We start from the raw sequence: 12,742 nt of genomic DNA, 5'->3' as shown, positions 1-12,742 counted from the left end.
TATATATATATATATATATATATATATATATATATATATAAGCGGGTCAAAAAAGAACTTTTTTTTTTAAATTTAGTTTCCACAAAGTGTGCAGAGTTCAGATTGTTGTAATGATAATTCCTAACTACTGATCTCAAAATATAACAAAAAACTGATCTCAAAATATAACAAAACACTGATCTCAAAATATAATATAAGTTATATTTTGAGATCAGTGTTCCTAACCTATTTTCTCATTTGCGCAACACGCGCACGTCTTGCGCAATTGTTTAAAAATTTTATGTAACAAATTTATTGGACGTTTTTTATGTTATCATTTTCACTGACGTTATTGTATAATTCTTTTCGCGTTTCAAGTTTTTTTTGCATATTTCTTTATAAAGATTCATATCAAGTGCTGGCAAGTACTTTTTAATGGCAATGCGGAATGCCACAGTCAATCTTACTTTTGGACAGCCAACAAGTTTTAATGAATCGATGACTCCTGGTAATGCCGATGTGTTCCGTCACTATATGTTATATATGAGTATTGAACAACCATTACAGTGGTTAATTTGCTTGTTGCATTTAAATGAAATCCATGAGAGAGCTCTAAGAATTATCTACAGAGACTATGAATCTCATTTAAAACTCTCTTACTAAACAGCGGTAGTTTAACTATACACAAAAAAAAACTGCATTGTTTAGTCACTTAGATTTTCAAAGTAAAATTACAAATTGCGCCTATATCTATGAATGAAGATTTTAAGTTTCTTAAACCAAATCTGAGAAATGAAAATCCAAACTCCACCAATATTCGTTCTACAAAATATGGATTAAAATCTCTATCTTACCTAGGACCAAAAATTTGGAAACTAATCAACTAATCCCGTATCCAAACTTCACCAATATTCGTTCTACAAAATATGGATTAAAATCTCTATCTTACCTAGGACCAAAAATTTGGAAACTAATCAACTAATCCCGTATCCAAACTTCACCAATATTCGTTCTACAAAATATGGATTAAAATCTCTATCTTACCTAGGACCAAAAATTTGGAAACTAATCAACTAATCCCGAATAATCATCTTCATCTTTGATGGAGTTTAAACTTATAATAAAAAACTGGGTTCCCAAGCAATGCTCATGCAAATTATGTGCGGTTTTTATTAAAGATGTTGGATACATTAATAAGCTAATTTAAAATGAAATCTTTATATTTTTGTTGATTTTTGCCACTTTAGTTGGCTCTTTTTTTTTTATTGTTGTTAATGTATTTATAAGTGTCAGTTGACATAAATTAGCCAATTATAGAGCTATCAATGTAATAACCATATGTGTCAATTATAAAAATGAATAAATAAATAAATAAATAAATAAATGTAACTGCTTCGCACTTTTGCCAGTTCGCACTTAAGACGCGCTTATTCAGCCTCCCGGTTATTTATTGTGTGTATTTTTGCGTGTGCAAAATATTAGCCGGATTTAAAACCGAACCGATAATTGTTCAAGATGCAGTAAAAAACAGTGAACTCGCATGGAGCAAGATTCTTCCTTTAAGCTCTCTTGCATTGTTGCAGATTCCGCAGCTTTTATAAGAAATGTTGATCTTCAAAGTCTTGGCAAAAGAATATTTACCATAGGTGAAGTTATCGACGAGATTAGAGACTGTGCTACAAAGCAAAGACTTTCAGTTCTTCCTTACGAAATCGAATTTCGCGAACCTTCATCAGAATGTCTTAAATTTGGTAATTATTATTCGTTAAAAATTTTTTCTACATTATTTTTATTCTTTGTTTTAAAAAATGGAAATGGCTGAACAAAATTTATTAAATTATATCAAAAGTTCCCACTAAATTGACGATTTAGTGTGATTAACTGTCTCACACTGTTGGCCACAGTGAACTATTTTTGTACTATGATAAGCATGCAGTGAATCACCAGCCAGTGCGCAGCGGTTAAAGGTTTTAAATAAATCAAAGAACTTATTAAAAAATAAACATTTATTATACATCAAAATAATTACAAACAAAATAAGGTTATACTTATTATTATTGATAGCATATCATCAATTACAGATAATAGAATCCTTGTTTACATAAATGCACAGTAGGACGATGTTTCTTTTTCACTTCATAGTTAACTGCATATTTTTATCTTTTTTTGTTCCTGAGCTTGTTCTTTGGGTTGGTTTTTGCACAGTAGTTGTAGCCATTGTCTTTTTTTAGTCTCTCTGGATTCTTTTAGTCTTTCTGGATTATTTTAGTCTCTCTGGATTCTTTATTTGTTGTTGCTATCTTGTTTTTGGGACAATTGTTTGTATTGATCTATATTTAAAAGCTTTAAACCACTGCGTTTATTTTGTTCATACTTAAGATTGCCTTAATAAAAATTCAGATTTATCGTCAACGAGGGTGACTATGAACAGCAGGGTAACAATGAACAGTTGTACCAAGTTTAATAAAAGGTAACACACACAATAGAGCTAAATATTGCGTTATTTTGATTCAGTTGCATTAAATATAATATTTAGATGTTAATTTCAAGAAATCCCAAGAAGCACATATAAAAACACTATAAAAGTTGCTACACATCAAGTTCAAATACGCATTGTTCTATGAAAGCAAAATTGAGATTTTAACTCGTCTATAAATGATTATTTGCTCATTTAAAAATGACATTTTTTTATCAAGATTTTTTTTATTGGAAATTACAAAAGAAAGGAAAATAGCTGAGGTTATTAAACAAATTTGACTCAAAAAGACTTAAAAACAGCAGTTAATAAAGTAAAAAACATCAGGTTTACTATCAGGAAAGCAGCTAAAACTTGAAAAATTCTGTTAGGAACACTGCATGAAAGAGTAAAACTTGGGGATCAAGTTCCAAAAAAGCGTGGTTTACACACCAGACTTGATAGTTCAACAGATAGTGTATTTGTTTAAACAATTACTTATATGACAGACTGAAGGTTACCTGTTGATTCTTTGGACGTTCGACTTTTAGTTAAATGTTATTATGATATAAGGAAGACTTCAAGATATAATGATTCATGATATAAGCTGACTTTCAATTGATAATATGCCTGGTGTAGATTGCATTTAATCTGAATGTAATAATATACCTCCAGAAAACATCTCTAACTATGATGAGACCAATATAACAGAAAATCAATGGTGAAAACTGTTATTTTTTTGTGGCCATAAGCACCATGTAGAAAACAAACATGAATATTCAAAGCTGTTAACTAGTATGTTTCTGGTAATACTGTTGGAGAATTTTTGCTGCCTATGGTTGTTTATAAAGCGAAGAATCTTCACCAGGGTTGGACTCCAGATGGACCAACTAGAACTGTATCTGAATTGTATAAAAGGAACTATTCCAAAAGAACACATGCCTACGCTTTTAAGTAAGTTAATTAACACTTTGCAGCCAGACACTTTAACTTCTGGATTTCAAGCGACAGGAGTCTACCCTAAGAATAAAACAGATGTGATAAAGTGTCTTCTAGGAAAAAATAAAGACCCTGGTGGTGAAGAATTGTAATGGTTTTTAACGAATCCGTTTTAGATATTCTTAAGAACAATCTAGACTAGGCACAAACCTACTTGCAAAATGAAAAATATATAGTACAATGGTTAAACCAGGAAAAAGAATTCTTTATTTAGAGTCAATGCCATCAAGTTCAATAGAGCTCCATATCAAAGTTAGTGATTGGTATTGTGTACTTTTTGTAACAAAATGAGTAGAGTTAAGCGAGGGCGTGTGGATTCAATGCAGCAAACATTATCACTTCCAGTGTTGTGGTCTATGAAACTATGAAAAAGAAGATTATTATAAGCTTGATATTGAAAAATTTATATGCAGTATGTTTGAGGCATTTGAAGGCTTAGAGGATAATGATAATTGATGTTCTGTTTTATGTAGGGCAGCTTTGTAAATGTTGTAGTATATAGTATTGTGTTAAAAAAACTAGGTCTTAAACTTTGTATGTAATTTTTTTCACACAAACCAAATTGAAATAAAAGATTCTACTACATATTAAAATACACTTTTTGTTATCTGTTTGATCTTCAACAGTATTTTCTTCCCTTTTAATGTGTTAGTCTATCCATAATGAAGAAAAATAATTTAAACGTCTGACTACTAAAAAACATCTAATAAGAAATGGTTTAATTAAAAGTAAGTTGATTAATAAAAAGTTGTGAAAAGTTATAACCTGTTTAAAAATATTGTTAAGTAACTTTTGTTATAAAGAGATATTGGTAAAGAGATAACTATAAATACAAATTTTAAAGATTGTCATTTTTGTCATAATAAATATCTGTTTCATGTTGTTTCTTTTTCAAACTGCCGGGCTACTGACAGGCATTTTTTAAAAATTTCAGTCACTCTTGGAGAAAATGAGTTGTCCCGTGCCACCAGACGACCATGAGTTTACACCCCTGTATGAGTATATGTATCTTATCTAATTTTATAATACGATGATGCTCGAACAAAATAAAAACATTAGGGTGTTTACTGTATAGTGTTAATCAGGCCTAGAACCATTTCAGGAAGCTAGATAGTATAATGTTCTGTTAAAAAACAAGATAGAGATTAGACTAACAGTTTTCTTATATGATGCAATAATGTTTAAAAAACTTTCTTAGTCACCTTTGTTGATGGTACTACTATAACCCCACATAGTTTTGTGTGAATGAATAGTTGTTTTAAAACTATTTTTTATATTTATACATAAAGTTGATATTTAAAGCTATTTATTTTGTTTGGATTTGTAAGTTAGTGAATTTTCGAAGAAGACTGGAGATTTTAAAAGTTTATCAGCAGTTGACTTAAGAGTAATTGCTTTAACATATCAGCTGGAAAAAGAGTTTTGTGGTATTGATCATATTCGAAGTGAGCCAACTAAAAAGGTATTATGTAGTTATTGTTCGGATTAAACTTTATTTGTATCAGTACTTTGTTCTGTGTAACCTATATTATTATAAAGCTGGTCAAGAGACAAGGATATTTAATTTTTAAAGTCATATTAAAGAATTGTTTTTTTCATAAAACTTAACGGAATATTTTTCTTACCTCATAAAAAATTAAACCCCATAATAAATTTACTAAAATAAATAGTTAAGGTTGGTTTTTTCATTTTTTTAAAAGTTAACATTTTTTTTCTTTTCTTATTTAGTTTCTTTTTTTTTTGGCCTTTCTTAAGAGTATTTTTTTTGTCTAAATTTTTTATAATTGTCATTCAAAATCTTTTGAATAGATAATTTTTTGTATAATCTTTGTACTTTTGTGTGGAGTTTTTAATTCAACATAAAGAATTTTAATTCAACATAACTTTTGAATTTAAATTACTTTATATCTCTGCGTGGAAGCTAACAATATTTTAAAATTATAAGTTGATTTACTGAATGGATAAAGTTCATCGCAGTAAATTTGCCTTTGAACTAAAAAAGTTCATCGCAGTAAATTTACCTTTGTATTAAAAAGCAACCTATTGAGTAATTGTAAGTTACTACAATAAGTTACATTTACTCAACTATTAATTTACTTAATATACTTAAAGCCTCGCTAAAGTTAGCCATACAAATGTTTCTATTTATATCTTATATGTCGTTAACACATAATAAATACTTATACCTAAAAATTATTTTAACTAGAAATCTCGAATAGAATATGAAAAACGTGAAAGCACTATTTTATATTTTCATTTTATTTAAAGCAATATCAAGATCAAACATTTTCTAAAAATACAAAAGTTGTTTTTCGGAATTTTTTTTTAAAAGGAAATCTATTTAAACAAAAGAATTTTAATCTTCTAAAATTCTCTTATTTAAATAATTTTGTGATTGAAATTTAAAATTAAAAAAAATTGGGAAATTTAAAAGAATTTTATATTAAGAAATTAAAAAAAAAAAAAATAATTTAAGCTAAGTTGACCAGACGTACTCTTTTTTAGAGTATTATCATTTTTTGAAGTACACTTTTTTTATACTCTCTTTTTCTAAAAATCACTTAATACACTTTTTATCTTAGATAATGAAATAAAAAATTATTTTGTGAAATGTTTAGGAATTTGACAATGAAAATTGTGTTAAAATGAGTTAAAGTTGTTATTTTTGAAAACCAACTATAAAAAACAATTAAAGCTAGTTGAAACCTGAAATAGTTTACTGCAGATCTGTTTAAACAGTTTCACAATTAAGGAGGTGATTTTAATAACCAAGTTTATTCATGATTTAAAGTACCTTAAATCTAACATTTCTTATGACATGATTAATACAAGGATACAAACAAATTTAAGTTTGATGAATCTTTATCTCAGCCATGATTAACTATTTTAAAGGTTGCTTTTTATTTCTTGACACCAATCTAAACTTGTAATCATGTAATCAAATTGTTTTATTTTCCTAATGTATCCAAATCATTCCTAATGTATCCACCTATTCCTTTCATAAGTTGTAATGAAAATTTTAACTCTTATTGTTGCATTAAAACTGGTTTAGATTATTCAAAAAGGCTGGATCTGATCCTATAATTTTTAGATGGAAAGCTATCTTGGGGGAGATATAAAAAATGGCAATGCAGTAGTAAAGCTTCAGCTACTGGAAATGCTTGTTGTATTTGTATTTACTGTAAAATGGAATAATGCAGGATGTAAATAATTGTTTATCTTAGTCTGTCAATATTGGGCTGAAAAAAAAATACTATTTGAAAATTAGAACAATTGAGAGTGTGATGAAGGTAAAAATACTATTGGTTTTACATGCAATTAATATTATGAAGAAATTTAAGAAAATGTAAATTAGTTACAAAAGGTGTAAAAAATTCTAAAAGCTAGCGTTAAATAATATAAAGTTCATTAAAAATGGTTAAAATAATTTAAAAATCGTTAAAAGTTAATTCATATAATAAATATTGTATTAACTGATTATATTGACTTAACATGGTTTTACTTGCTTTTATAAACAATTTTTGTATATTTACATCAACAGATAAAATATATTTTGATTCCCATCATAAAAATTTGACCCTTTTTGTGGCTCATCATTGGATTTAGGATATATACTCTTTTTCTTTTAAAAAAATCTGGTCAGCCTAATTTAAGCATATACTTAAACTTGAGGAAATATAATTTGATTTTAAACCAAATTTTTGATTGAAACCAAATCATTTATTAAACCAAATTTTTTCTTTCACTTTTTATTGCAAAATAATTTGAATAAAAAAATTGAATGAAAACACTTAAAAACCTTATGAAACCTTGAAAAAATTAATTATACTTAAATTTTTAATAGTACGCTAGATCTAGAAACAATAAATTATAAAAAACGTGGTATATAATGTTTTTTTTCCTTTGTTTGGTTAACAGGTTATAGACTTGTATGGTCTACAGGCATGTTTTTGCTGCAAGCAGCGCTAGGAATGGGAGGGGGGAGGGGGCTCTTATTCTTCATGTTTTAATGCTATGCAGACAACATTAAACAAGGAGGGTTTTTGCCGAAAACATTTTTAACACATGAAAACAAATCTAAATTGATGTTGAAGTCAGTTAAAATACAATATTTTGTTTTCCTCCTTTGAAAAAAAAAAATTTACAGTTTGTAAAATTATTGTAATTTTATGAGCATCCGTCACTGTATAGTCACAGTAGTTTTGATACAGCAAACTATGTTAAAAATGCATTGACTATGTACATTATGATTATAAAAGATTATTTCTTAATAAGAATAGTCTCGGTTTTGTTTTCTGCCATATGTGGGCAAATTTGTAAAGCAAGTATGTAAACAATCATTTGTTGTGGTCTAGTTTTCTATTTTCGTTTGTAATAAATACAGAAATTTGTAATGAAAAACTTTTAGGGGGCGCAAGTTGACTGACTTGCAGCCCTATGCTGAATCTGCCACTGCAGGATTGCTAATATTTAAATAAAAATAAAAATTAAAATGATAGTAAATACACATATGGTAAAAGATACATCTGTCCAATCTGGAACATTTTCCCTCCAGATGTATTTACGTCTGAAAAAATCTTATATGTAACTATCTGCTTAAAAAAATAAATTATTAGTTTATTTTTTTTTCTCGATGTAATTGCATCTGAAAAAGATATGTAACTGGTTAAAACAATGCATTATTATTTATATTTATTTCCTAATGTAATCACATCTGAAAAAAAATGCTAAAATTTTTCTTAATATAGTTGAAAAGATGTAAATACATCTGCAAAATTAACAGGCGTAGTTGTACAGATGTTGTTATTCTTAGCATAACTGTAAAGATGTAACTACATGTAATATATTCATTATACTTTTTGCACAGATGTTATTAGACTTCAATAAAATTTCAGTTGTTGTTGGACAGATGTTATTATACCTTAGTGAATTTAATAGGATCAAATATAATATTTTGTTGAATAGATGTAATTATATCTCATATTTACAGATCTAAATATAATGAGGTATAACTACACAATTTTTCATTTCGGAAAAATTCAAAATCTAAATATATAAAGTTATATATATATACACACACACATATATACTGAGTCAGAGCTATAATATATATGCGTATATTTATATATGTATATATATGTTATAGCTCTGACTCAGTTCATCAAGCACTTTTTTGATAGTATATGCACTTCAAAACAGCATCACTACATATACATATACATATATAGATATATATATATATATATATATATATATATATATATATATATATATATATATATATATATATATATATATATATATATATATATATATATATATATATATATATATCAGGGATGCGGAGTCCCAAAAAGGACTCCAGATTTGAAAGTTACAAAAAGATTACTTTATGCTAGTTTTTGGTATCCAGGAGCTCTAAAAATATAAATAAGTTTATGGATTACTAATATGAAAAAAAATTAAGACTTAGGTTAGAGGAACAATAGTTTTTTGAGCCCGGAGTCCTTAGGTATAATGGCGGCAAGGACTCCGGGCTTAAAAACAATTAGTTTCAAGTCATTAAATCTCATGAATTTTTTTTATTATAGCAGATAATAAGTCAACAAACATGTTTAGAGCTTCCGGACACTACAGATTCGGAAAAAGTAGAGATATAAAGCCGGAGTCCTTTTGGGACTCCATATCCCTGATATATATATATATATATATATATATATATATATATATATATATATATATATATATATATATATATATATATATATATATATATATTAAGATGGTTCTAAAAACAACTTTTTCTGAAAATGACTGCTGGCACCCCCTGAATATGTTGTATATAATTAAAAAAATGCTAGATTTAAGAAATTTTTGAATAAAAATTTTTTTAAGGGGTTGCTACTGACCATTGAACATTAAATAGGTCCTTATTGAAAATTTTTTTTTTTAAGTATGTCATGTTGGGTCTCAAACGAAGCAAAATCATATACAAATTTCAAAAATAATATTCATTTTATAAAAAAACATAGATAAAAAAAAATTATAATCAAAAAATCTTGTTAAATTCCCTATTTTTCATTTTTAGTTAAAAAACGTAACATTCTATTTACTAAAATCTAAAATAAAAATTTAATTATAAAATGATTAATATTATTAAAATTTTTATATAATTTCCCTTAATTTGAGACCCAACATGACATAATTTTGAAAAAAATTTTTTTTAATAATATTAGGGACCTATATAATGTTCGAGGGTCGGTAGCAACCCCTTAAAATATTTTTTATTCAAAAATTTCTTAAATCTAGCATTTTTTTAATTATATACAACATATTCAGGGGGAGCCAGCAGTCATTTTCAGAAAAAGTTGTTTTTAGAACCACCTTAATATATATATATATATATATATATATATATATATATATATATATATATATATATATATATATATATATATATATATATATATATATACATACATATACATGGTCAGGTCAGGTTATCCTGCTACTGGTAACATGTAACGCAGTACAATCTGCTTCATGTCCTGCTGCCTTGTAGGATACGCCTTTTTAGGCAAAGGCTAGGAGATGCCAACTCCGACTTATAACATCTCCTGCCCTTGGGGCTCTTGGTTGAGTAAAGGCTAGAGAAGGTGTCTCGATAAAAATACTACTGTCTTGTAGAAGGCCTCCTAGGCAAAGACTTAAGGGGTAAACAGATTCTATCTGTTGACCAGCCTCGCACCTCTTCTTCATCTATCAGGCTGGCGCAGCTGTATTTTTAATACATTGTTTCCAGTTTAGGATGTTAAATGCTGGATCTTCTTGACTCTATGCATGGGTTTTGCTTGTGTCTCTGTTTTTATGACTAGAGAACTCATTCTATTATATCCTAATGAGGGTACAGCTCTAAAACTTAGTTTTATGGTTCTGAGGCCAACTGGTAGTCAGGTTTCCCGAACTCTGTGGTCGCTCTCAGAGAGGCTAATTCCATCAACAACTGAAAAATATCAAAGTATTAACAGTGCCGTGTTGCGCATGGATTGTGTCCCTGTTTGTACTTTTGGTGTGCATTGCGGAGGCCACATTTAGAGCCCTTTGTTATGGCTTAGGGTTTATTATTAGTAATGAAACAATTGCTTGGGCTATTAAACAGTGTTCAGTAAAGCTGACTGGGATTCTTTCCGTGATTTTCTTCGTGATGGCCCTTGGGTAGAAATCTTTTGTCTTCCTGTCGACAAATGTGCTTCATACATAACTTTGTGGATTCAGGATGGCATGGAATCTTTTGTACCCTCTTGACCATTCCAGGTCAAGCTTCACTCTCCTCCATGGTTTTCCTCACACTGTGTTGCTGCGATTGCCAATCAAAACCGTTACTTCCATATTTATCAGCAAAACAATTCTCCAGAAAACAGACGTCTGTTTATTACTGATAGAAACCATTGTAAAAAGATTTTGTCTAACGCCAAAGTCCACTATTGTCAGGACAAGATACCTGTTATTGTCTTGCAGAAGTGTTCTCCGGAGCTGTTGTCTATACTCTCAAAACTATTCAACAAGTGCTTATCAGAGTCTTGTTTTCCAGCCTGCAGGAAACCGGCATCTGTTATCCCTATCTTCAAAAATTCTGGAGAGTGATCTGGTTCGTCTAACTACCGTCCCATTAGTCTTCTTCCTATCATAAACAAGGTTTTTGAATCTTTAATTAACAAGCACTTAATTTCTCATCTTGAATCTAATAACTTACTTTCTGACCATCAATATGGATTTCGATCTTCTCGTTCTACAGCTGATTTGCTAACAGTAATAACTGATATGTTATATTGTGCATTAGATAAAGGTGGAGAGGTTAAGGCCATTGCTCTTGACATTTCAAAAGCTTTTGATAAAGTTTGGCATGCTGGTTTTCTCCATAAGCTTTCTTCTTATGGTGTATCTGGCAACATCTTTAAGATTATTGAATCCTTACTTTCCAATCGTAATATAAAAGATGTCCTTGATGGACAGCACTCTTCTTCTTATTCTGTAACTTCAGGGGTTCCTCAAAGTTCTTTCCTTGGCCCTATACTCTTTTTAATTAACATTAATGATCTTCCAGATATTCTCACATTTAAGGTGGCATTGTTTGCTGATGATACTACTATTTATTCTTGTCCTGATAAGAAACCAACACTCTTTGATTGCTTGGAGGGGGCATTTGAGCTTGAAAAGGATCTCACTTCTGCTACAGCATGGGGCTCACAGTGGCTGGTGAACTTCAATACAGATAAAACTCAATTTTTTCCAGCCAATCCTTACCGCAATAATTTAGATCTTTCTATATTTATGAACGGTGATGTACTCAATGAGTCATCTACTCTTCATCTTTTAGGATTAACTCTTACTTCCGATCTTTCTTGGAAACTATATATGAAATCAGTTGCAAAATTAGTATCTGCAAAGGTTGCATCTATTTATCGAGCTAGACACTTTCTTACTTTGGATTCTATTCTCTATCTCTATAAATCCCAAATACGGCCTTGTATTTAATACTGTTGCCATATCTGGGGCGGATCTTCTCATGATCTTTTCTCTTTTAGACAAGGTGCAAAAATGCATTATAAACATACTTCACTTTCTCTTTTTTACAAATACTTTAATGGGCACTGCTCTTATGAGCTAGCGTCTCTTGTACCATCTACTAAAATTCATTCTCGTGTTACTTGTCATTCAATTAAGTCTCATCCTTTTTCTGTGACTGTTCCTAAGTGCTCCAAAAACGCTTATTTGTCTAGTTTTTTCCCTCAAACATCAGCTCTTTGGCATTTGCTTCCTTCATTTTGCTTTCCTGATTCATATAATTTACAATCCTTTAAGTCTTCTGTCAATCATTATCTTGCTCTACAATCTTCATCTTTTCACTTCCAGTAATTTCCAACTTTAATTAGTGGTTACTTGCAGCCTTGTTGGAAGCGAAAATGTTTAATATATATATATATATATATATATATATATATATATATATATATATATATATATATATATATATATATATATATATATATATATATATAGTTTTTTATCTTAAATATATTTATAATAGAAAATCTTATCTATGGTTATATGATATGATAATTAATATATGATATGATTTTTTTTTCATATATGATAATTTTGATATATATGTATATATATGATATGATAATTTGATATATATGATATGATAATTTTTTTTTTTTACTAGTGTGTTGTTGTTCCTAAAGGAAAATTGTCTGATAAAGAAATTAGTGGTTTTTTTATTGAGAAAAAGGTATGTTTATTTAT

At 28.7% G+C, this 12,742-nt stretch overlaps 1 protein-coding gene across 1 annotated transcript in view; it reads left to right on the top strand.

The window, feature by feature from the left end:
• Positions 1 to 1,456: 1,456 nt before the first annotated feature.
• LOC136072103 (RNA-binding protein NOB1-like) overlaps positions 1,457 to 12,742 on the top strand; it is a 41,476-nt gene continuing 30,190 nt past the window's right edge. Inside the window, exons 1-3 of the mRNA XM_065820409.1 lie at positions 1,457 to 1,730; positions 4,762 to 4,895; positions 12,663 to 12,728. Of these exons, the coding sequence (XP_065676481.1) occupies positions 1,520 to 1,730; positions 4,762 to 4,895; positions 12,663 to 12,728 (411 nt within the window). The 5' untranslated portion in view covers positions 1,457 to 1,519. The remainder of the gene's footprint in view (positions 1,731 to 4,761; positions 4,896 to 12,662; positions 12,729 to 12,742) is intronic.

This window comes from Hydra vulgaris, chromosome 15 (genome assembly GCF_038396675.1).
Source record: "Hydra vulgaris chromosome 15, alternate assembly HydraT2T_AEP".
NCBI lineage: Eukaryota > Metazoa > Cnidaria > Hydrozoa > Anthoathecata > Hydridae > Hydra > Hydra vulgaris.
Note: the sequence above shows the minus strand (reverse complement) of the source record. Positions and strands in the feature narration are given on the sequence as shown.